Here is a 26,850-nt window from a genome sequence, read left to right as displayed (position 1 = left end):
GATCAATCATTATCCAGGGGTGTTAATCCAAGGTTGCAGTGTTCTTGGCAAGTGAAGATTTTTTCACAAATGTGACCTCTTCAAATATTCCTCTGGCATAAATATCATTTCTTTCAACATCGGGAATTCATGTCATCTCTTTAAATGTAACCTTTATTTTTTTTTCTTGACCAAAAATGTTTATTACAGCCAGTACAAAAAAAAAATGCCCACATTCCTATCAGGTTGGAGTGCTCTGTGACACTTTCCAGGGGTACCCAGCATTCTGAGGCAACTTGCTACCACCTGCCCTTAGCATTGGGAAGCTTTGTCCATGCCAGTCATGAATCAGCTCCCCAACTTCACTGGCTGAAGGCAACACAAGGACTCCCCTCTAGGCCTCCAGGCCCCACTGCTACTCTGCAGGTTAGAGGTAGGAATGCTCCAACGCTGAAGCTCTCTGAGCATCTCTTGCAGCATCCAGCCACTTGGTCCACTGGACACTCACAGTGTTCACAGATGTATTACTTCCAATGAAACACTACAGCCCAGCTTGCTATTTTCACCTCACACCACTGCTCTGCTTAACTCATAGCACTTAGATTTGTTTATATTGAAATCAAGTATAAGTGTAATAGAGATGAAAGTAGAAGTATTGGAAACAAATGGCTATTTATAAAATAATACCGTAACATGCATTCTAGAGCCTAGACTTAAATAACAAGATATTATCATGTCTAATGAAATATTGCTCACCAGCACTTCATAGGCAGACCCTCTTTTCATGGGACAAGAAGACTGTCAGCTTGCCTCTTCAGTGAAGGATTCAGGGTGTCCCTTGTCCCCTTAGCTATATCAGAATAATTTTTTGTTGCACCTGGCTGCTGATGGTTTCTTCCTGTAGATTTCCAGCCTTTTCAATTTTAAACCATATTATATCACCAGTCATCCAGGAAAGCACTTAAGTGTGTGCTGTAAGATGTAAACACATACTTAAAGTTAAGTACATGCTAATGTGCTTTCCTGAAAAGGGCACTGTATTTGTAGAATTCCCTATTCATTATGGAGAATAATAATAATAATGTTTATAAACAGTATTATTATTTTATTATTTTATTACACCTTTATATAGTAGGTGTACCTAGAAGCCATCAGATTGGGTTCCCATTGTGCTAAGCACTGTGAAAACATATAGAAAATTGCAGTCCTTGCCCCCAAAATCTTACAGTCTAAAAGACATGAAAAATAATTCCATTCTTTTTGGTTTCAAAGCGATTGCCCGCATGTAGCTGGAAGTTTTCATAATAATAATTAATAATAAATGGGAGGTTATTGCATGAGTAACAGTCACAGAATAAAGTTTGATCATTTCCAGTGGACTGGGGTGTTGGATTTGTGCATTGGCCCCATTCATACCTGTGAATAGACTCTGGGGGAAGCACATTTGCTATAGCAAATCCTAAAAAAGGGACCCACAAATGGGGCACAGTGTCCCAGCAAGGAGAGGTCATAAAGAAGGTCCTGGCATTGATTATACAACATGATGAGGAACCTTTGTGTCTCATTTGGTTTTGGGAATATGAATATATTTTTTATGAGAAGTGCAAGCTGCCCCTACTATTGTTCTGTTGCCCTGTTTATTATTATCTGTGAGGCTGTGCCCTGGCATTCCCAGAAAACTATATGTGCCAGTTGTGACATGCCAATAGTAATAACAGAATGTCTGTTTGTCCCCAGCAATGCAATTATTTGGTCTCATTTTATAAAAAAATTGCTTACAGTGGAAGTTCCAATTGTTTATCATAATCACAATATTTATTTTTAGGGCCTGCACTAGACAACGCATGCTGAGTGGATCCTTTGAGGGGCAACCTGCAAAGGAAAGGTCAATACTTAGTGTCCAGCATCACATACGGCAAGAGCGCAGGTAAACACAGACAGGAAAAGTGTTTTTAAAATAATATTAAATTCAATTCAATGACTAGAGTTAAACTTGCACAATACCTAACTCATCTAAAACAGGAATGACTCATACAAAGAACTAAATTGTACATTTTTGATTGTAACAATAATGAAATTCATTGTAGTACATAAATGGGAAAAATGTACTTTTTATTTTAAATGTCATTTCCTTCACTGACTACAGAACTATCAATTTAAGGATCAGACGGAAAAGAAATTGGTTTAGTTTAGACAGGCTTAAAGACAATTGAAGAACATAACAGCTTCTCATGTAAGCTAAGGAAAAATTAATAGAATTTGAGATACTGTATCTGGAGAGCAGTGCTTTATAATGGCCGTCATGTAAAGGTTAAGATTTGATCTTGAGATTTACTATCAAATTGATTATGATTGTTTCAGGTCACTAAGACATGGTTCCAACAGCCAGCGAATCAGCAGGGGAAAATCTCTTGAAACCTTGACTCAAGATGTAAGTCCAAACAAAAGTGATGGTTTTAGTTTTGGAATATAGGAAAGATTAATATGCACTACAATCACTGTACAAGTCTAATGCCTATGTAACATTCAATTTCTAATCTGTGGCTTGAGATCTTATTAGGAAATCAGAAAGCAAATAGGATAGTAACATTAACATTATCTTCAGAATAAACAACATATTCACACATGTGATAGATTTCCTTACTTCAGCGAATTTGCTGAAGCTGCAGGTAGTGCTGGTTCACTACTTTGCATGTCCCCAGTGAAAGTTTAAAAAATATCATCTGCCTTGTGAGCCTTATTGGATAAAAATCTTTCAGTTTTCTACCAGCTTTGGAGGGATATAAGAAGCACAAATTTCACTGTGGCATATTTTCACAAGATCGAGGACATTTTCACTTCTGGAAATTTTTAATGACATTTTGTTGAAGTCTCTGATTTTGCCAAGGAGAATTTCAAGACCAGAATGGGAGTTTTCAATCCCTCTAGTTTTATGCTCTCATATTCTTTTCTAGATATGCACTGAAGTAAAGGATAAGTAAAAATAAAGGGTGCAGCTTTTCTACTCTTACTTTGCCTAGGGCCAGAAATAGCTGTCAGCACATAGCTGCTCCATGGCAGGAACAAGCTAAGGAAAAAGTTGTGAGTCTGAGCAGGTACCAGATTGCTTCCCCATTAGAACCAGCTCAGCTCCACTGGCTCTGACAGTTCTGACACCCTCTACCCACTCCCTGCACACCTGTTTTATAGATCCTGTTCTCCCTCTGTTTGGACCAGTAATACATGCAGCATGCTCAATAGACTGAGGAAAAGCCTAATGCCTCCTATTCCCCTCTGTGAGCACAATCTTGCCCTTAACAACTATGATGATGTTCAATAAAGGTAGGAAGAGTTAATGCAGTAATAAAGTTGAATTCATTGGGGTTGCACTAGGGGAATTAACATCAAAATTTGACTCATTGAAAGTAACCAAGCCTATGCTGTAGCACATACCATACAGTGTGCTTGGCTTACATGATTTATAGTGCATTTAGAAGTGAGGACTTCACAATTAGAATGCTTCAGTGTAAAAGACTGTATCTTGCTTTCGTCTTTAAAGGAAAAAACACATTTTAAATCATTGTTTTGCTTCTAGCATTCTAATACAGTGAGATACAGAAACGCACAGAGAGAAGACAGTGAGATCAAGATGATCCAGGAAAAAAAAGAACAAGCTGAAATGAAAAGGTATTTATAAACCAAAGGTTTGGAAACGCACTTTTCAATTCGAAATGTTGGTATTGTAGGATAGATTTCTTTTTTTCCAACAGCTACAATGAAATAAAAACAAAATGATAATGGATATTTTTGATGGCTGTCTTTTGCATAACATTAAATATATTATGTATTATTTTTTAAAAGGAAAGTCCAAGAGGAGGAGTTGCGAGAGAATCATCCATATTTCGATAAGCCACTTTTCATAGTTGGTCGAGAACACAGATTCAGAAACTTTTGTCGGGTGGTTGTGCGAGCTCGCTTTAATGCGTGAGTGTATTACTTTTCAGTAGTGAGTTCGGCCAAATACTTTCTTTACGGGGTAGTCTATTTATTTTGAAAGGAAAATATGTGCAACCAGCCCATAGCAGCTAGGAGTTAAACTAGCCGTGATATAACCTTATTGCTGGAGAAAAAGAAACCAAAAGACATAAGCTCATGAAGGCAGTCCAAGATCATGAGACAAGATAAGGAAGCTGCAGGCACGAGGTAGAAAGGGGTGACGCTTCAGCTGCCATCTTTAAGCCACAGTGAGCCAGCCTGTCACAGTAGCCAATGAGCAGATTGGGTGGAGAAGAGAATGGTACCTACGTGTGTTGATGTCAAGCCTGCTCATTCTAAGTAATGTGCATATGTTTACTACATGGAATCCTCTTAAAGCGAACCCTTCTCCCACAACAGAAGAATATCACTATAAGCAGATGTTCATGATGGGTCTTGCCCTGAGAAGTGCTGTGCACCTCAATTCTCATTACAGTCCTCTCAGCACTTCTCAGAGTGGGATCATATAACCAGAATTTCATTGTGCACAGTGAAAAGCACTGAAGCAATTTGGGGCTTTCATTCTGCTTCACTACAAATGGAGTTTCCCTACATGCAAGTTCACTATGACTGGGTTCTTCTGTATGTATATGTGCTCCTCCCTTCTCAGTTTCACAGTGCAGATGCCATTGAAGGCAACCAGATTTACACCATGTAACTGGGAGCAGAAATTTGTCCATACCTGGGTTTTAGAAGATACTATGAAGAGGTTATTTTGAGTTTCATAGCTGAAGATTGTTAGGCTTGGGAGCTTTTTATATCCGTGGATTTAAGGGACAGGAAATTAGATGAGAAATATCTGGGAATATTAATGAGAAAATTATTGAACTAAGTAATTAAAGAAGATTGGACCAAAAAAGTGAAGCCACTTTACACCAGCTGAGGACCCAGCCAATGAATTGTGATACAAGACGAAAGGTCTTTTAGGGAAACTCCTTGAAACATAAAGTTGTGTTTCAGGTGGGTTGTTTCTCTCAGAAAACCAAAACTGAATAAAGTAAGCTATTAATTGTAGAAGCTGGACTCAGACTTAAAAACTTTTAATTTAAAATGTAATTAACAGCCAGTCTAGAGCTATCTTGCTCAGAGCTGTGCCATAAATTAAACTACCGCTAACTGCTTTGACTGGTAATTTGAACTAAAATTACCTGATACAAAAATTGGGTAAGTAAAACTTAAAACAACTTTTTTATAAAAAGTAGCATTTGAGCATTAAGTCATAGAATATGTCAGGCATTAAGCTAGACAGTTAATTGCTTTGAGGTGATGCATGCACACTACAATTATAATAATGATCACTAAAATGCAATTTAAATTGCTGAATTTTAAATATCTCATTTCCCTTTTATAGTTCTAAAACAGATCCTGTTACCGGTGCTGTGAAAAATACCAAATACCATCAGCTATAGTAAGCATTGCAAAAGTAATTTCATTTGTTTGATTACATTTTGCATATCAATGTGGATTATACTTTTTGGCTTAAAATTTCTCTTTTTCTGTGTTTTTTGTTTTGTTTGTTTGTTTGGGTTTGTGGGGAGGGGGATTGTTTTGTTTTGTTACATTTGTTTGTTCTGTTACTTCTCTATGTTACTTCTCTAGTCTTACTATGCATTTCTGACACGATGAAACTTTTCAAATGCCTCCTTCTAGAGTTAATTGACTTTACACAGAAAACACCTTAGCTAGACTGTATTTTTAATAGACAGTTGATGACACTGGTCAAGTTTCTCTTTAATGATTGTCCTTGTACATTTTTGACAGTGATCTGCTGGGATTGGTTACATACCTGGACTGGGTTATGATCATTGTTACTATATGCTCCTGCATTTCTATGATGTTTGAATCCCCCTTTAGAAGAGTTATGCATGCTCCAACACTCCAGGTATCATTACTGAATCATCTCACATTTAATAAAGCACAACCATCTTATTTTTCTCCGCTGCTTATTACTAAATTATGATTGATTTCTTCTTTGATTTTCAGATTGCTGAATATGTTTTTGTAATATTCATGAGCATTGAGCTTAATCTGAAGATTATGGCAGATGGCTTGTTTTTTACACCAACAGCTGTCATAAGGGACTTTGGGGGAGTCATGGATATATTTATATATCTTGTGAGTTTTGATATTTAAATCCTTTTTTGTAATACTTTTTTAAAATTTTCATCTTTCTGAATATGTATTTATTAAAGATTTGGGGACAGTTTTTTAAAAAATGAAATCATGCAGAACTGTGAGGGTAATTTGAGCACACAGTCACCACAGTTTCACATGCAAACTTGACAACTGCAGCTGCAAATGTGTACTTAGGTATCTGAATATTGACTTGCATCTCAAATTGTGGTAAATTCATGAGCTAATGTAGGTTTCCCATTGCATGGTAATTTCTCTCTGTATATATATTTATTTATCTTATACATCTGACCTCCTTTCCTTCCATCTTTAGATCCAGATCCTAGATCCTGGCCCCTGCTCCATCCGTTTTGTGCAGGGGAATCTGCTGGGGTAGCAGGCTCTTCACATTCATTCCTTGCCTTCTCCCCTCATCCTCCCTGTAGAGAGGGCATTACCAGATGACTGTTAGGGTTGAATCAGACCTGGCTGCCTATAGTAGATCTGGTCAAAAAAACTTTAATAGAAAAGGCAGTTGTGCTGAAATTGAAACTTTTTGTAGGAACATGTTGATTTTAACTAAATTTTCAATGGGAAAAAGTTGAAATGAATTATTTTGACTTTTTCCTTTTGCTTTTCAAAACGTTTCATTTCAATAAGCTAAAAATGTTTCATTTCAACTGTATAGACTTGAGTCTTTTAGCTTTGACTTTTATATTAATTTAAAATATATCAAATATATATTTACATGTACATTGTATTTACAATTTTATATAATAATATAAAGTTTTGATGACATCAAAATGAAACATTTTTACCTTATTGAAGCAACGCATTTTGATAGTCCCAAATGGGAATGTTTGTTCTACAGGAAGTTTCAAATTTTCCAGTTTCTTGTTTAGGTTCAGAAGAAAAACAAATTGCAAAATATCAGAATTTCCATGCAATGGAAATACTATTTTCTGAACAGCTCTAAATTCTATCTTTCCTTTTGTTGTAAAGCACTATGCCTGCCAGTGGCAACAGATGAGTAATAAATATTAATAATAAGAGATTATACTCAAAAAACAAACAATGAAATCAGTGACTAATACAGTACGATATTAAATGTTTTTTCAGTCTGAACTGAGCTGCTAAATGAAATTAATTTGATGGGTTTGATTAACTCTTGGAGAGATTAGTCTGTATCCCAGATGTGCTGCATATAATTTGTCATGATCAATCTGTACTCAGAGTTTCTAGTAGCATTGGTTTCTCAAAATTCCTCTTTTCATTTTTTGTTTGTTTGTGTGTTTGGAGGAAAATCATGTTTTATCTAGGTCTTGTAAACATTCCTAGAATATTGAGAGGATACCAGAAAAATTCAGCAACATCTGCTTATCTGTTTTGTTTTGCTAGACTGGTTGTTTGTTGTTTTTTATTCAGTTTTTTTAAAATCACAAGAATTTTTTTTGTTGCTTTTAATCATATTGGCAATAATCATCTGGGTCCCGCATTCCTTGCGCATCTACAACTAAGTAATCCCCCTGTCTAAGTCACACTTTATATTCAGGATACATTTATAGATAAGAACATAGAACTTAAGAACAACAATACTGGGTCAGACCAGTGATCCATCTAGCCCGGTATCCTGTCTTCTGATAGTGGCCAGTGCCAGATGCTTCAGAGGGAATGAGCAGAACAAGGCTATTATCAAGTGATCCATCCCCTGTCATCCAGTAGGGTGACCAGATAGCCAGTGTGAAAAATTGGGTCAAGGGGTGTGAGGTAATAGGTGCCTATATAAGACAAAGCCCCGAACATCGGGACTGTCCCTATAAAATCGGGACATCTGGTCACCCAATCGTCCAGTTCCAGCTTTTGACAGTCAGAGGTTTAGGGACACCTCAGAGCATGGAGTGGGAAAAAGTGTATATAAAATACTCTATGAAGAGTTAAGAAATGATTAACTGATTTTTTAATAAATAAGTAATCAGCTGTTATAAATTGTTATAGCGTCCAGCAGATAATTCGTTGTTTATAAACATGGTTCATAACTAAGACTACGATTTAGTCATGGCAGTTACGGATTCCGTAACTTTACCAGACCTCCATGACTTCTTGGAGTTCAGCTGTCAACAGCTGAAGCTGGGGCTGGAGCCGAGGCTGGGGCAGGAGCCAGGGCTATGCTCCCCTTCCCCGCGGTGGGGACTGCAGCTGGGGCTGTATGCCCCTGCCCCGCAGCTTCCACTGGGGTCTGCAGCCAGGGCCATGTGCCCCTGCCCCACAGCTTCCACCAGTGCCTGCAACCGTGGCTGTGTACCCCTGCCCCGCGTCAGGGGCTGCAACAAGATCCTGCGCCCCCTGCCCCGCGTCAGGAGCTGCAGCCGGGACCATGCACCCCTACCCCACAGCTTCCACAGGGGCCTGCGACTGGGGCCGTGCGCCCCTCTCCCGCATAGGAGGCTGCAGCTGGGGCCGTGTGCCCGTGTCCCGTGGCTTCCGCAGGGCGCTGTAACTGGGGCTTTGCGCCTCTGCCCCACAGCTTGTACGGTTATTTTTAGTAAAAGTCATGCATAGGTCACAGGCTCCATAAATTTTTGTTTTTTGCCTGTGACCCATCTGTGACTTTTACTAAAAATAACTGTGACTAATTCTTAGCCTTATTTATAACCATCTATAGCACCTTCTGTAGATGTGGCATAACCATCTATGATACATGCTACTCATGTCTAGACCATAGTTATAATATCTATTAATCATTTTAAACACTATATAAACCAGATATGAATGTTCCCTAAATATGAAGTATGACCTTTCTCTGTCTATCTGTGTATATATATCTCACTGTATATGTATATGTTTGTATACATGTGTATGTCACTCACTTCGAAGAAACTAGTGCCAGTAGTTGCCTTACACTTGTATAGTCCTCGTGTTCAGAAAAATGCAGGAATTACATTGTGCCTATGAGCAAGGCTCTTTAGCTCAGGTTTTTAATGATATATTTGCTCCTAAAGATGCAGATAGGTACCTAGTGGAATTTTCAAAAGTGCCTAGATGCCTAACTCCCACTCGGGAGTCCCTCACCGAAATCCCACTAGGCGCCTATCTGCATCTTTAGGCACTTAAATACCTTTTAAAATCTGGCCCCCTATGCCTTCTCTTCCCACAAGCACACCCCAAAAGGGACAATTATAATCTTTTAAGGGATACTTACAAGTTTGGATTGATGTTCTGTTTTATCATACTTTGTTAAATAATATATTGTAATCTGGATTGCTCATTCTTTCTCCATCCCCACCCCCTCCAAGGTAAGTTTGATATTCCTTTGCTGGATGCCTCAGAACGTTCCTGCTAAATCTGGAGCTCAGCTCTTAATGATACTACGATGTCTCCGACCCCTTCGCATTTTCAAACTGGTGCCACAAATGAGGAAAGTTGTACGAGAGCTGTTTAGTGGCTTCAAGGAAATCTTCTTGGTATGTGCCAGTTATTTTGTTCCTATGATAAAACAAGATGGAGAGTAACGATGTAAAATGTATTTCTGTAATTCAGCTTTGGTTTTTACTATTTTTTTTACCAGTTGCACTCTGTTTATACCTCATAGAGAAAATGCATTTTACACTTACCATTGGAGTTTAAAAAGTAACAAGTTAAAAAAGAAATTACCCATATAAAGTGCACTCATTTTCATTCATATTTAATAAGGATGCAGTAATAATTCTTTCACAAGTGACTTTGTTTATTCAGCATATCTTAGTACTGATGTAGATGGCAGGATTACTGAGAGATAAAATACTGCAATTTCTGCTGGGGGAAGAGGATGAGAGACAGGATGCTTACGTGGCTGATCTACTGAAACCTAAGAAAACTTAAACTTGCAAAGACGAGAGTCTTTGTCACTCCCCATTCTTGTTATGAGACAATTGGAAGGAATCCTGCCCCTGATTGCAGCTCTGGAAATGGTGGTGGGTAGGGTTGCCTGGAAAATAAGAATTCTATCTCATAAATTTTTTTGAAGTTTTGGCATTTGGTTTTATTCCTCATTGAGGTAAAACCAAGATCTTTTGAATTTTTTTGTACAAATGAGAGAGACTCACACTCACACACACACACACACAAACACACACACACACACAAATACACACATCCTATTCAGAACAGCCAGTAACCCAGTGGTTAGAGCACTTATGTGGGATACGGGAGACCCAGGTTAAAATCTCTGTTTTAGTGGTGGGATCCCAGAACCCATTATCACTGTCTTAGGAATAAGAGCTCTTTCTCTCTCTTCCCCCAAACTGGTGTGTGTGTGTTTGTTCTAGAATCTTTTTCCAGGATCAGGTCTCAAGACCTTGAGAGTGTGATAAGATTTTAGACTGGGCATGAGGGATAGGAATAAAATCTTGCAATTTTATTGTGTATGTTTATTATATACTGTGTTATATATTCATGTATATTGTTTGGTTATAATACACAAAGTAGTCTCTTAATAAAGGGGCAAGGATCATTAGTTTAAGGCCAGGGTTTGACTTACTTTATATCTGTTACAACCCGTTAAAATGTTTATATCATAATTCATTTATGTCTGACTGCTCTGATGTTACAGAGCCAGACAGCCAGCAGAGGTAGCACATGTTAATGAATAAGGGCCTGATCTAGCAAAGCATTTTAAGCATGTGTTTAACTTTAAGCACATGAGAGGTCTCATTGAAGTTAATAGGAGTCTTCCTGTGCTTAAAGTTAAGCAACTATGTTTGTATGGCACCTACTACAGTGAGGTCCTGGTCCCTAAGTAGGGCTCTGAGGTGCTACCATGATACAAATAATAAGAAGAGTGTCAGTGATTGCTGGGTCAGGGCCTACACTAAAGGCCAATAGCTTAAGCTTCATAGGAAAATCTACAAAGAAAAAAAACCCAGTGCTTGTCTGATTAAAAAAGCCAAAATTAATATGGAATGCAATGATATTTCAAGTTGCTGAAATGGTTTCACCACAAAGATATGATAACAGAAGTTTTAAAACATAAAAAAATACTTTTATCAGTTTCAATGAAGAAATTATTATAAAATGATACATTGTTATTCATAACACATAATGCATAAATTATAATTCATAACACAAAGGAGTTTAGGGAGAGCCCCATTTTTAAAAGCTTGGAGCCAGACCTTTCAGTGCAGCCAAAGTTGGAAGTGCAGTGGCTAAAAACTCAGTGGAGCAGGGAGAGTGCCTGCCATAAAATCCTCTAGGTCAGCATTATACCGCCAACGGCTCATTCTTGGACTGCACCGGAGGATCTAGCCCTTCACCTCTAGTATGTAGGAGAAAAGTTTGACTATATTTACATCATTTTCACAGGTGTCCATTCTTTTGCTGACATTAATGCTTGTTTTTGCAAGCTTTGGAGTTCAGCTTTTTGCTGGGAAACTGGCCAAGTGCAATGATCCAAACATCATCGCAAGGGTAAGAACAGCTTTTCTGTTTCAAAATACTAGTATACTCCATCCTCTCTGGGCAATGGAGAAAACAAGTGGGAAAAACAACAAGCATTCAGTATGAAAAAGAGAAACTGTGTGGCATTTCATGTATCCAAAAAAGGGGGGAGAGGAGAGAATTTCTGTATTCGTTTGTACAATTAGAACAAAATGTTTTTTTTTAATTCAAGCTGAAAATAGAAAATAAGTTATTATCACCTGTTGATCCCCAGTAATGCAATCTGGCAAGGTGCATGCAGTAGAGAAAGATATGCTCCCAGTCCTAAGAAGCGTAAGCCAAAATTTTCAGACCTAGGTACCCACAGTTAGGCACCACAGGGTGGAATTTTCAAAAGTGCCCAAGTGATCTAGCAGCATAAAAATGACTGTGATAAATTGGCAAACTGATCTGAAATAAGATGAAATTCAGTAAAGACAAATGTAAAGTACTACACTTAATCTAATGTACAACTACAAAATGGGTGGTAGTACTGCTGAAAGGGATCTGAGGGTAATAGTAGATCACAAATTGAATATGAGCCAGCTATGTGATGCAGGTGCCAAAAAGGTAATATCATTCTGCAGTGTATTAACAGGAGTGTTGTATGTAACACACAAGAACTAATTATTCCATTCTACTTGGCACTGGTGAGGTCTCAGCTGGAGTACTATGTCCAGTTCTGGGTGCCACATTTTAGGAGAGATGTGTACAAATTGAAGAGATTCCAGAGGAGAGCAATAGAAATGACAAATGGTTTAGAAAACCTGAGGAAAAGTTAAAAAAAACTGGGCATGTTTAGTCTTGTGAAAAGAAGACTGAGGGAGGACCTGATAACACTCTTCAAATATGGCAGGTTTCAGAGTAGCAGCCGTGTTAGTCTGTATCCGCAAAAAGAAAGGACTTGTGGCATCTTAGAAACAAACAAATTTATAACAAGCATAGTGATCAGTTGTTCTGTATGTCCACTCAAGGTAGAAGAAGAAGTTATGGATTTAATCTGCAGCAAGGGCGATTTAGGTTAGATCGGAGGAAACAATTCTAACTAGAAGGATAGTTAATCTCTGAAATAGGCTTCCAAAGAAGGAATCCCTGTCATTGGAGGTTTTTAAGAACAGGTTAGACAAACATCTGTCAAGGGTGGTCCAGGTGCAGTTGATCCCTCCTCAACATGATGGGTGGACTAGATCGTCTCTCTAGTTTCCTTCCAGCCCTACATATCTATGATTCTATAAGCCTCACTGATTTTCCATAGGATTTGTGCTCCGAAAGGTAGGTTGTCACATAAAATGGTGCAGCTACACCGGTGGAGCTGTGCCACAGTAGCATTTCAGTGCAGATGCTACCTGCCCCAACTGATGGGAGAAGCCCTCCGGTGTAGTTAATCCACCTCCCCGAAAGATGGTAGCTATATTGAGGGGAGAATTCTTGCTGTGTACACCGCAGGTTAGATCAATATAACTACATAACTCAGGGATGTCAGTTTTTCACACCCGTGAGCGACGTAGTTATACCAATGTAAGTTTCTAGTGTAGAGATTGTCTAAGACTAGAGGCACTTTGAAAATCCCACTGCCCCTGGAAAGTCATTTGTGCTCTTAAGTCACTTAGGCACTTTTGAAAACCCAACCCGAATGCCTTATTTGTTCATCTAAGCAAAGTGGTCTGATTCTCGGAGCTGTGGAACATCCCCATCTCTCCTGAGATCAGTAAGACCTGTGGGGGCACTCAGCACCATAAAAATCAGATTGTTTTTGCTTAGCAGCCTAAATATTGGCTTGGGAGCCTGATTTTAAGACCTCATGTTTGAAAAGTTTGGCCATACTGATTTGCCCTTACAGATGTGCAGGAAGCCGCCTCCTCCATGCCCCCTAGTGCTTCTACGGGGGCCTGTCAGTAATGTAGTCTCCGCACTGGCACAGCACAAGGACTATCCCCTCCTTGCACTATTGGAAATACAGATTGTCTTAAAGGAGACAAGGCAATGGGGCTACTTGCCACCTTACCAGGAAGATGGACTTATTGCACGAGGAGAAGCAGACTGCCCTATCCCTGGGAGTGGTGCCCATCCTCACCAGATTGGTCAGGGACAGAATGAGCTTCACTGAGACGGAATTCCTCCTGCAGACACACTCTAGGACAATGCAGGGCTGTGCCAAAGTCACATAATTGAGTCTTAAATTAGACAGTACAGTAAGGGCACAAACATGGCATCTAGCTTCATAGCCAAATTCTTAACCCAGGCTTCATATGACCTCCCTTTTTTCACTTTCACTGATTGAGAAAACAGTTGGGATCACTGAGATGTCTAAGAGCCAGTAATTGCAGGTGCAATGAATTTGGGGCAGAAAATTGTGCCTACCGTGTTAATTCATAAAGGGAAGCCAGTGTTTCCAAACCAGGCTGTTACAGTCAGTGGACTGGGAATTCTTTAAATCATAGCATCAAAGCAGGATAGCCCTTAATCTTGCAACTTGCTCCATATGGACAGCCCCTGCATAGGCACAGAGCCCAGCTAAGTTCAGTGGGCCTCTGCACCAGCAAAAGGTCCACCAGTGCAGGACCAGGGCCATAGTAAAGAACACAGGGTGAAATCTTTGCCCCATTGAAGTCAATGGTCCTGCTTCGAGCAGGGGGTTGGACTAGATGACCTTCAGGGGTCCCTTCCAACCCTGATATTCTATGATTCTATGAATGTCAAAGTCCCTTCCCCACATATAGTGGGCTCATTGTCAAACCTGTGATATGTGATAGAATCCCTGGGGACAGTTTCTCATTTGGTTGTCATGAATCTTTTCTGGACATGACACTGGAATGGATGTTTCCAATATATTACAGTTCTTCTTTGAGTATTGTCCCTATGGGTGCTCTGTTGTAGGTGTCCCTTGCACCTGAGAATGGAGATCTTTGGTAGCAGTGCCTGTTGGGCCACATATGTACTCTTCCCTATCTCATACCATGAGCGGTGGCTATAAAGCCCTGTGCGGTCCAACCACCCTCTTCCTTCTCAACTGCCCTTGTTCTGGAATGGAATCCCGAGCCAAGCCCTTCATACGCCTGCTGTGCATTTAGTAATATTAGTGCTTCCATTGAAAGTTCTCAGATAATACTTTGCAAAAAGAAAAGGAATACTTGTGGCACCTTAGAGACTAACCAATTTATTTGAGCATGAGCTTTCGTGAGCTACAGCTCACTTCAGCTGTAGCTCACGAAAGCTCATGCTCAAATAAATTGGTTAGTCTCTAAGGTGCCACAAGTACTCCTTTTCTTTTTGCAAAGACAGACTAACACGGCTGTTACTCTGAAACCTGTCAAGATAATACTTGTTTCCTTTTTATTTTTTTCTTTCCTTTTCTCCTTATTAAAAAAAACCCTTTCCTCTTTCTCCCCATTACTCTTTAGAGTAAGCATGGGTTTTCTTTTTCTATGCCCTTCCTTACAGGGAAGTTCTCCCTGCTCAGGGTTATGCCTGGATCTCCCAAGTTTAAGAGGCGCTGCCCCTGTCGTGAGGCCCTCCCTGTGAACGACAGCCACTCACGGTATATACGCTGTTTGGGTGAGGGGCACGTGTCACAAAAGTGCACCCTCTGCCTCAAATTGAAGGCACGGTACAGAAAGGACCGTGAATTGAGATTAAAACGTTTACTAATGAAGAGCTCATTGCAATCTGCCTCAGACCCTGGCCATGATACCTCTTCTCTACAGTAGTCACCATCACTGTTCCCTCTAAGCTGTGCGCGTGTGCACACGCACACAGATCCTAAACCCCACGCACAGGGTGAAATACCCCACGCACAAAAATTTGCACAGAAGCATAACAGTTTGCACAGAAGAAATTTTTTGCACACACGGCCTGTCAAAAATTAGAGGGATCATTGGTCACCATCAACATTGTCATCTGCCAACGCCCACTCACTGCGCACCACTAAAAGAAAATCTACACACTCTCTTCAAGATGAGAAGAAATGGGCACTGAGCTCACTCACCAAAGAAAGGCATCCCCCATGAGGTCGGAAACCTCAACATGTTCTGGGGCAAGACCTCGCTCCTTTGACCATCCAGGTACCTCTGGTACCAGCACTGTTGAGAGATCTAAGAACCCTAAGTGGGCAGGACCACATAAGCAGATACTGTCATTCAGTACCGATAAGAACAAATCGCTAACTACAAGGCACTTTAATCCATATATAACCATATGAACTATTCCAAGGAGCTCAATGCACTCAGCAAAAAGTTTAAATCCTTCAAACGGAGATCTTCCTGGGGAGACTTGTCTGGGGAGCCCTGAGAGGTGAAGCCATGGGGCTTGTCTCATTACCACAGAAGTCACAGTGGACTGGGCCACCATATCCGCAGCATCCAGAGAGGTTTGTAGTACCATGCATGCCAGGAGTTGTCCTTCTGTCACTAGTGCTTGGACAGAGCACTAGTGCTCTTTTTTATCATCTGGGAGAGCAACACTCCTTTCACTCAGCCTCTATACACCAGCACAGAAGAGAAGACAGCATAGATGTCAACCTACCCCGAGATCTTGCCCTCCATATTTCACCCTTCAACAGCATTATGATCCACAACATAGGTGATAGAGACCTCCTGCCAAATGTACACAGACATCAACACAGGCGGCTATGTCCCACGCATCTGTATGTCCCACGCACCTGCCTCCAAACAATAATTTTGAAAATTTGGATGAGGCCCTGAGATGTCTCCCCGTGGTCCAGATGCTGCAGCCATCCAAATTACTCCATCAGTTTGGCGGCCATTTGACTCCATTCTACCTGACATGACAGCAAGTCACCTCCATCAAGTGGGTACTAGAAATCATCAGTAACGGGTATTTGATTCCATTCCCGTCTCTCCCACCCACCCCATCCTGTCCCTCTTCAGGGAACATTTTCATGAGCACCATCTATGAAAAGAAATAAACCATCTTCTGTGACTGGGACCTGTAGACCTGGTGCCATTCCAACTCAGCAGGAAAGACTTTTGTTCCCACTATTTTCTAATCCAAAAGAAGTCTGACTGTGGAGGCAAATGCTAGACTTGGGGAAACCTCAACAATTTTGTCAAACTACAGCAATTCAAGATGGTCACACTATCAACAATAATCCCAGCACTGGAACAGGAGGGAGCTAGTTCTTGGCCCTCAACCTCCAAGACATATACTTCCATATAACCATACACCCTTTCCACAGGAGGTTCCGCAGATTTGTTCCAGGGTCCAACCATTTTCAGTAAAGAGTGGTTTGGCCTCTTTATGGCACCCAGAATATTTTCCAAAGTCCTGGAAGTGGTGGTGGCACCCCTCTGCAAACAAGGGGTTATAATAGTCCCATACCTACATGATTGCCTCATCAAGGCTCTGTCCAGAGGCGATACGCTCCAAGTCATAACAAAAAGGATGGACCTTTTCTCAAAACTCAGCCTCCAGATAAATATACAAAAATCAACTGACACCAGTACAACAGCTAGAGTTTATTGGGTCCCAACTAGATGCTATAAAGGCCAGAGCTTTCCTCCCAGATCACAGATTTTCCGCAGTAGTCAGTCTCATTTCCATCATGAGGACCAGCCCACAGATCTCCACCAGAACTTGCCTACAGTTGCTCGGTCATATGGCAGCGACCACATTCATGGTAAAACACTCCAGATTACGTATGGATTGCCTTCAGGGATGGTTACGAACAGCATACATACCCCACAGACACAGCCTGAATAAACTGCTCTCGATATCACTGAAGGTCAAGGACTCATTAGACTGGTGGACAAAACCTCCCAATGTCTACAAGGAGGATCCCTTCCTCCAATCACCGTTGTCCTTAATACTTATGATCAACGCCTCCCTACTCGGTTGGGAAGCACATCAACAGACCCACACAGTACAGGGCAAATGGTCCCCATCAGAGTCCATGTTGCACATCAACCTCCTAGAATTACATGTAGTCCGCAACACATGCCTACACTTTCTATCAATAATCAGACAACAGACAGTAAGAGTAATGATAGACAACATCGCCTGCATGTTTTATATCAACAGACAGGTGTGAGGTCTCAATCCTTGTGTACAGAAGCACAAAAATTGTGGAACTGGTGCATCCAGCATGGCATCAATATCTCAGCCGCATACTTACGTGGACACCAGAATACCACGGCAGACTCACTGAGCAGGAAGTTCTCACAAGAGCACAAGTGGGAGATAGACACAAGAACCTTATAGCATATATTCATCCACTGGGGATTCCCCAACATAGATCTCTTTGCCACACCCAAGAATGCCAAATGCCCACAATTCTGCTCAAGAGAATAGGTCACCAAACTCTGGGGGACACCTTCCTCTTTTCATGGGATGCACCTCTCCTCTATGCCTTTCCACCTTTTCCCCTACTCTTCAGAGTGCTTCCCAAGGTACAAGTGGAATCATCCAGAGTCATTCTCATCGCCCCAACATGGCCACGACAAATATGGTATCCTTACCTCTTATGCCTGGTGGTCTGTCCACCTATCACCCTGCTGACTCCACACCTCCTCTCGCAGGATGCAGGTCAGATTCTTCACCCAAATCTAGCATTTCTCCGTCTGAAGGCATGGCTCCTTCATGTTTCCAGAATATAGAGATGACCTGTTCAGAACAGATATAAGAGATTCTTTTAAATAGCCAGTGTTCTTACCTACATACACGGAAAAGATTCTGAACTTGGTGTGACACCAAACATGTCTCAGCAATGAGTGCTCCTTTACCACTCATTCTGGATTACACCCTACAGCTTAAAAGATCAGGGCTATTTGCAAGCTCTGTTCATGTACATCTGGCTGCCATTATTGCATTCCACTCCAAGATAGAAGGTCATTCAGTATTCAACCACCCAATGACAAAAAAATTCCTTAAGGGTTCCTATAGAATCTTTCCCTGAGGTACAAGAACCCACCCCTCCTTGGGATCTCAGCCTATCTCACCAGCCCTCCATTTGAACCTATGGCAACCTGATCCTACATGCACCTATCCATTAAAATGGTCTTTCTCGTATCCATCACATCTGCCCGATGGGTAGGAGAAATAGATGTCCTCATGGTGTACCCCTCATACACAATCTTTTACAAAAAGAAGGTCACATTACAACCACACCTGAAGTTTTTACCCAAGGTACCACCCTCTTTCCATCTAAACTAACCTATCCACCTCCCTTCTTCTTCCTAAACCACGTGGCAAACAGCATGAAGCCATGACACCTTGGATGGCAGATGAACACTAGCCTTTTACCTTGACAGTCACCATGCTTATTCCTCTCTATAGATGAAAGATCAAAAGGATTGGTTGTATCCAAACAACGTCTGTCAAAATGGGCCTCAGAATGCATCCACCTTTGCTACCAATGACACAAACTTCAAACCTCTCCTGGAACTCATACACATTCCATTCGCTTGCTATCTACCTCACTAGCTTTTCTAAATAACATGCCAATTACTGGCATTTGTAAGGCAGCCACATGGGCACCCACTGACACATTTAGTCAACATTATGCGATCACCCATGACACGGCATCAGATGCCATACTAGGACCACTGTTCCATCCTCCTTAGTAGATGTCCCTTTGAAGCCCCAGCCTTCCATCTAGGGGCACTGCTCTACGCTCACCTACAATGGAGTACCAATGGCAACACTAGTCGGAGAAGAAGAGAGGGTTACTCACTCTGTGCAATAACTGAGGTTCTTCAAGATGTGTGTCCCTATGGGTGCTTCACTACCCTCATTCCTCCCCTCTGCTTCAAGTTCAAATGTAGGCTCTGTGGTAGAGAAGGAACTGAGGGCAGTTGAACCACACAGTGCTATATAGCCACTGCTCATAGCAAGAGACAGGGAGGAGTGCGTGTGCAGCCCAATTGGCACTGCTGCCAAAGATCTCCGATCCCAGGCACAGGGATGCTACTGCACCTACAGTGGAGCACCCATAGGGACACACCTCTCGAAGAACCTCAGTTACTGCACAGAGTGAGTAACCCTCTCTTCCATGTCTTTTTCCTGCTTTCTTTTACAATACACACTGCTTTCTGTGGGAGGTTATGATTGTAAGAATTGGAAGAAGGCTCACTGAAGAAGGGTGTTTTAGGAAGTGGTTTGAATGAAGAGAAGGTTGTTACGTAGTGCAAAAGGAATGGGAGTGCCAGGCATTTGAGGAAGACATGAGAAAGATACCGACTTCATGACATTTGAGCGCTGAAGGACTGAACAGCGCAAAGGACTGGAAATGGGCTATGACACCTAACAATCCTCGATCACCAGTTAAAATCCAGGCCAGGCTGATAGTGACAAAAAGTACCAGCCAGTGTTACGTGGCTGTGTGAAGCAGATTAATAGCATCATTCCACATGCAATCAAGCATCACATAAACACTATGACACTCTCAGAAAAAAGGCCAAGAGCTGAATGAACTTGCAGATTTACTAGTCCTCTCAGTCTTGGAGGGGGCCTTGAAGTGCCGAATGATGATTCTACATTGTCACTGTTCATGCTGTATCTTCCCTGCATATGAAAAAGTTCAGTTCCCAATGCAATTAATCCAGTACCTAAAAATAACCCTTTTGTTCCATTTACACTGTTTCAAGTGCCTTATTTATTGTGCTGTTTGTCTTGTACGGTGTCCTCACCTCTCTGCAGGTCTATATTTCACCCAATGTGCTTTATTTTACTATAGGAAGATTGTCATGGCATCTTCAGAATAAATGTAAGTGTTTCAAAAAATCTGAATTTAAAGCTAAGACCTGGAGAGAAGAAGCCTGGATTTTGGGTGCCACGAGTCTGGTGAGTAGTTGTAATTTGGCCAATCTTTCTTTAGATAGTTCAGTTGCTAATCTGCTGCAGGACCCAAACACTGCATCATTGTAGTACTGAAAGTAGCAAATAACATTGGTGACAAACAGACCAATCTAGTTTCCCTACCAACCTGAGGGAAATGCAGAAAAGGCAAGCATGCTGCCTATTACTGTACACATCAGATATTTCCTATTTTATACACAGGGAAATATTGTGGTTAGGGCTGTCAAGCAATTAAGAAAATTAATTGTGATTAATCACGGGATTAAAAAAATAAATCATGATTAATTGCACGATTAATCATGCTGTTAAACAATAATAGAATACCATTTATTTAAATATTTTGGATGTTTTTTACATTTTCAAATATATTGATTTCAATTATAACACAGAATTCAAAGTGTACAGTGCTCACTTTATATTTATTTTTTATTACAAATATTTGCACGGTAAAAAACAAAAGAAATAGTGTTTTTCAATTCACCTAATACAAGTACTGTAGTGCAATTTCTTTATCATGAAAGTTGAACTTATGTACAAAAAAACTGCATTCCAAAATAAAACACTGAAAAACTTTAAACCTACAAGTCCACTCAGTCCTATTTCTTGTTCAGCCGGTCACTCAGACAAACAGGTTTGTTTACATTTGCAGGAGATAATGCTGCCTGCTTCTTGTTTTGCAGTGTCACCTGAAAGTGAGAACATGGCACTGTTGTAGCCAGCGTTGCAAGATATTTATGTGCCAGGTGCTCTAAAGATTCATGTGTCCCTTCATGCTTCAACCACCATTCCAGAGGACATGTGTCCATGCTGATGACGGGTTCTGCTAGGTAGCGATACAAAGCAGTGGAGATGAACACATGTTCATTTTCATCATCTGAATTAGATGCCACCAGCAGAAGGTTGATTTTCTTTTTTGGGGGTTCAGCATCTGTAGTTTCCACATTGGAGTGTTGCTCTTTTAAGACTTCTGAAAGCATACTCCACACCTCGTCCCTCTCAGATTTCGGAAGGCACTTCGGAAGTCACTTCAGATTCTTAAACCTTGAGTCGAGTAGCTATCTTTAGAAATCTCTCATTGGTTCTTTCTCTGTGTTTTGTCAAATCTGCAGTGAAAGTGTTCTTAAAATGAACAACATGTGCTGGTTCATCATGTGAGACCGCTATAACACAAAATATATGGCAGAATGCTGGTAAAACAGAGCAGGAGACATACAATTCTCCCCCATGGAGTTGAGTCACAAATTTGATTAACTAATTATTTTTTTAACAAGCATCATCAGCATGGAAGCATGTCCTCGAGAATAGTGGCCGAAACATGAAGGAGTATATGAATGTTTAGCATATCTAGCATCTAAATACCTTGTAATGCCTGCTACAAAAGTCCCATGCGAACACCTGCTCTCACTTTCTGGTGACATTGTAAATAAGAAATGGACAGCATTATCTCCCATAAATGTAAACAAACTTGTTTGTCTTAGCGATTGGTTGAACAAGAGGTAGGACTGAGTGGACTTGTAGGCTCTAAAGTTTTACATGGTTTTGTTTTTGAGTTTTTTATGTAACAACAACAACAAATCTACATTGTAAGTTGCACTTGCAATATAAAGAGATTGCAGTACAGTACTTGTATGAAGTGAATTGAAAAATGCTATTTATTTATCATGTTTACAGTGCAAATATTTGTAATCAAAAATAATAATATAAAGTGAGCACTGTACACTTTGTAATCTGTGTTATTGAAATCAGTACATTTGAAAATGTAGAAAAAATCCACAAATATTTAATAAATTTCAATTGGTATTCTATTGTTTAACTGTGATTAAAATTGTGATTAATCATGATTCATTTTTTTAATCGTGATTCATTTTTTTGAGTTAATGGTGTGTGTTAACTGCAATTAATCGACAGCCCTAATTGTGATATCTCAGATGCAACAGTGATTTAATGGCAACAATAAGTCTATGGTTTATATTCTGAAAGTGTCAATTTAAGATTTTCTAACACCTAAAAATGTGTGAAAATTGTCTTTAATTGCTTATATTTTGAAAGGAGGTTGTTTCACTTTTTGCAAATTCAACCGAACAGCTAAAATTATTTCAGTTGGGGTAAAAGAACATGGGGGGGGGTAAAAGAACATGGTAGCAAGGGAAGATTCCGAGCCATCCTACACTAACGAAATAATACACTGTGATTTGAACAGTCAGTGAAGCTGTGGCATCTGCAGAACTCTTTCAGCTTCTGTATGCTTCAGATAAATTCTGAAGGCAGAATTCCTGAAAGTAAGCAAATTCAATCCACTTCAGCTTGATCCAGAAATAACTAAAAAGATCTTAATCAGCAAAACTATGAAGTTTGGAGAATTTTTTTGTCACTGCAGAAAATGTGTTACCTCAAGGAGGTGAGTACCAATTGTTGGCCTTGTAGGACCAGATTTTCAAGAGCCCGGTACCTGATAGCCTGAGGGTCACAGTGGGAGCTATGTCCATACTGCAAGCTATGGGTGTGATTCCCTGGCTCGTGTGCACATACCCCTGGTAGCTGAATGAGTGCTAGCATGAGTATAAACAGTAGCATAGGCAGTGGCAATGGAGGCATGGCTGAGCTGGTTTGTACTACGCGCAGCTGAGCCAGGCCTCTGTTGCCACTGCCAGTGCTACCACAGCTACACAACCGTCCACACCCACACTAACTCTCATCGAGCTACCACGAGTATGTGTACGCGAGCAGGGGAATCACACTCATATTGTAGACATAGCCTTAGAGGGGAGATTTTCCAAAAAAGTTATGCTGGTAGGGAAACTGGAAATCTAGCTACTTATTTTGGTGTCTGAATGGTAGCTGAGGCTGAGCGTTTTGGAAAATCTGTCTCAGGTTGGGGATGCACCGCTCTTTAAAAAACTAACCTCTAGTGGAGCCTTTGATTTTCAAATGGAGTTTCTTCCTTTGGCATCCTGGCTAACACAAAGAATGTTATGCCTGAAGGCTGAGAAAACCAGTGATTTCCTCACATTAACATTTCTCTTTGGACTAGCAAAATCTGATATTATGAATGAATATGAATGATAATTTGCAGAAGCACCTACTGACTAAATCAGGAGCCTAAATCGCATAGGTACTTTTGAAAATTCTGTTCCTTGAGGTACATTAGCAGGGTTGTATGACACAGCTTTGTTTCTGCCAGTGTCATCAGAACCGTTTTTTTCACGATGGCTAACTTTTGGCAATGTATTGTCAGAAACACTCGTTTTTACAGTAGCTCAGATGATAAATATGAGATAGTAAAGATTTAGCAATTAAGTGGAGTATCTGTAATTTTTTTAATTTTCAAAGTATTATTATTCAGAGCTTTGCATGATGTTTTGTAGAGCTTTAGACAATGCCACAGTCACACTGTAACAAAAGAGTTTACAGTCTCAGACTAACATAGACTATGAAGAAAAACTAAGCAGATATGGAAAGAAAAGTTGAGTAATAACACAAATAAAAACTGTGCTTCTTTATATGAGTAGCTCCTTTGTATAGCATGAGGTTGTATTCTTTGACTCAGAGGGGCCACAGTAAGATGCCTAAGATCCGTCTTATCAGAAGATAGTTAAAATGCACTCATTCCTTTACTATTATTTCAGGGCAAATCCTCGCAATTTTAATTTTGACAATGTGGGAAATGCTATGTTGGCACTCTTTGAAGTTCTTTCATTAAAAGGCTGGGTGGAAGTCAGAGATGTCATTATTCATCGCGTGGGGCCGGTAAGCAAGCATATCAAATCCTGTTAATGCTTCACAAGCTGCTGAATTTGTTTTGATGAATAATCATATTTTTCATATATGCAGATCCATGGAATCTATATTCATGTCTTTGTGTTTCTGGGCTGCATGATTGGATTGACCCTCTTTGTTGGAGTTGTCATTGCTAATTTCAATGAAAATAAGGTAATAATTCAGTTATTGTATCTCACATGGGAATAGTTTCATACTTGGTTAGCTTTAAACATCGTATGACACATTGTGCAATATGAGATAATAAGATGTGCGGATGCTAATATAAGTAAGTTACAATTCAAGAAGCAAACTCATTATTGCTTTCAGATCATATTACCTAAAGAGAGATATAGGATCAAATTCAGATCTGAAGTGAGCAGATGCAGGTGCACTGAAGTATGAATTTAGGCCTGGTCTCAATTTGACCCATAAGCAATGAACAAAGAGAAGCACTCTTTGAGTTCCTCACTTGACAAATGGTGGTGAGGTGGAAAGCTCCTGAGACACAGATCTAGAGTCTGTGACATGGTTGTTTTTAAATTTCACTAAGCTTTTATCTTTGTTTTACCACCACTTTTTTTTCTGTAATGAATCTTTCCAACAATCCACTAATTTTTATTAATCTTTTTATTGTGTAATCCTTTTAATTTAATATTTCCTTTGCTGTATGATTTTTGGCCTAACAGCAAGAATGAATACATGTTATAATAATCAGTCTCTTTAACGGCATCACATTTTAGGGTGTATCTTCCCAGGGCATATCTTGGGGACACAATTCCATAAAGAGATTTTGTCTACCTCAGAGGGAGCTTTTCTGATCTTATTAGTAGGACAGCCACCTGTTTGTTTGACTCACTGTTCCAGAGTCTAGACATTCCAAGACACGCCATGAGGATGGTACCACGGCACACACAGCTTTGTATGGTTAAGTGCTTAGTGGGAAAAGTTTCTGTGTGTCTGAGAGAGAAATCTGTGACATTTGCCTTTAAAAGTTCTCTCTTGATTTTCCAGCTCCAAACCCTTGGTATGAGATTTTACAGCTCTCTGATGTTGTAAGGACCGTATTATGTCTTAAGATAATTTTAAATAGTATGGTTTGTACTATGCTATCAAAATGCTTATGTGTGTGCTCTTTATTACTACCTACCCTGAAGTCATATCTGCACTTCTTATGCTTCCTTTATGGAAAATGTTGTAGCATAGCATATGTTTATTTTATTTAAATTATACTACAAGCATAGGAAGTGTGTCTGTAGTGATTTTGTAGAAGGCTAGTTCCCTGACAAGCTAGAGCAGTGCTGACAAACTAATACCTTCCTGCAGGGTTTTCTACAGCAAAGAATTGACCACTGTTTAAAACAGTGCTCCCCAGCAAATGGTGTTCAGACAAATGGAAGACCTCCTCTAGGGTTTCCCTATCCCCACTGGGCCGCTGATACAAAGAGCCACAACTGAGCTTGCTGAGTTGAGTCCCAGAAACTCACAGCTAGTGCATTTGGAAATCTTCTTGAGTGCAGGGCTGATGCTCTGACCCCTTTACCCAAATACTGTGTTATTCAAGGAGAGTTTGACTATGGAACTTTATTTTAAGCACCAAGGCAAGCTGTTGTTTTCACGTGCACAACAGTTAAATGTTTAAGATTTTGTATGACAAAAGCTTCTTGTTTTTCTTTGTTAAGGGTACAGCTTTACTGACTGTAGATCAGAGACGGTGGGAAGATCTAAAGAGCAGACTGAAGATAGCTCAACCTCTTCATCTCCCACCTCGTCCGGGTATCAAAGATATTCTGACGTTATTCATGTTGAGCCCTAGTGTTCATAATTCCCCAGGAGTCTAAGATTCAAATTAAAATTGTAATCGTTAGGCCACTAGGAGGTTGTGCATAAGTTAATGTGGAAACAGGCTCCCACTACAGATCTCTGCGTAAGGCTAGTAAAATCAACCCGAAAAAGGTTGCGCTTCCATGGTTTTAGGATAAGCCTTAATGAAAAAATGAATTTGAAATGAAATATATTTGCACTTGCCTGTTAATGACATGAATCGAATGTATTATCTTGACAGCAATTGAATGATGCACTTGCTTTACCCCTACCAAAGCCTTCGTGCAACGTTGGTGTTCAGTATTTGAAATTACATGTTCAGAAGCACTCTTTGATATGTGGAACTGTAGCAGAAAATTAGAAATGTATTTCTAAACTAGGCAAGGATTAGGTTACCATTAACAAACAAGAAGAATATGTCAAGAAACAGGGAGAAAAAAAATACCACTGTGTGCATTTTAATTCTTCTTGTTTAACTCCTTCCGTTTCAGATAATGATGGCTTTAGAGCAAAAATGTATGATATAACGCAGCATCCATTTTTTAAGAGGACTATTGCTGTGCTTGTTCTGGCCCAGTCTGTCTTGCTTTCAGTGAAGGTATTTTTGTTTCTTATTGCGTCTTGTAACAGCGGTGGAACGAATACTGAACTGTACATAAGGCCATAGCTAGTAATGAACTGCTAGAAATATAATATTTCTTAATACAGCGGGCCAGCTCCTCAGCTGGTGTAAATCAGTGCAGCTCCATTAAAGTCTCTGGAGCTGCGCCAGTTTATACCAGTTAACAATCTGGCCCATTATTTTTAATTTCTCATTTAAGGCTAAATCCATATAAAAGGAAAGATGCTCCCACCTGCCATTCCTGCCTGAATGTGTTATTCACTGTAAAAACAGAATCTATG

General features: G+C 40.1%; 1 protein-coding gene across 11 annotated transcripts in view; it reads left to right on the top strand.

Annotated features, from left to right (window-relative positions):
* The window catches only part of NALCN (sodium leak channel, non-selective), a 345,527-nt gene that overhangs the window by 297,204 nt on the left and 21,473 nt on the right, over positions 1–26,850 (top strand). For 9 of the 11 annotated variants that reach the window (XM_078853490.1, XM_078853489.1, XM_078853486.1 and 6 more), the window contains 14 exons: positions 1,805–1,906; positions 2,341–2,410; positions 3,554–3,645; positions 3,820–3,942; positions 5,345–5,401; positions 5,755–5,875; positions 5,977–6,108; positions 9,399–9,566; positions 11,443–11,547; positions 20,246–20,352; positions 23,994–24,114; positions 24,199–24,297; positions 25,806–25,899; positions 26,439–26,545. In XM_078853490.1, the coding sequence (XP_078709616.1) occupies positions 1,805–1,906; positions 2,341–2,410; positions 3,554–3,645; positions 3,820–3,942; positions 5,345–5,401; positions 5,755–5,875; positions 5,977–6,108; positions 9,399–9,566; positions 11,443–11,547; positions 20,246–20,352; positions 23,994–24,114; positions 24,199–24,297; positions 25,806–25,899; positions 26,439–26,545 (1,498 nt within the window). The remainder of the gene's footprint in view (positions 1–1,804; positions 1,907–2,340; positions 2,411–3,553; positions 3,646–3,819; positions 3,943–5,344; positions 5,402–5,754; positions 5,876–5,976; positions 6,109–9,398; positions 9,567–11,442; positions 11,548–20,245; positions 20,353–23,993; positions 24,115–24,198; positions 24,298–25,805; positions 25,900–26,438; positions 26,546–26,850) is intronic. The other 2 variants (XM_078853491.1, XM_078853494.1) reach the window with 2 other exon arrangements.

The sequence above is a fragment of the Lepidochelys kempii genome, chromosome 1 (assembly GCF_965140285.1).
Source record: "Lepidochelys kempii isolate rLepKem1 chromosome 1, rLepKem1.hap1, whole genome shotgun sequence".
NCBI lineage: Eukaryota > Metazoa > Chordata > Testudines > Cheloniidae > Lepidochelys > Lepidochelys kempii.
Note: the sequence above shows the minus strand (reverse complement) of the source record. Positions and strands in the feature narration are given on the sequence as shown.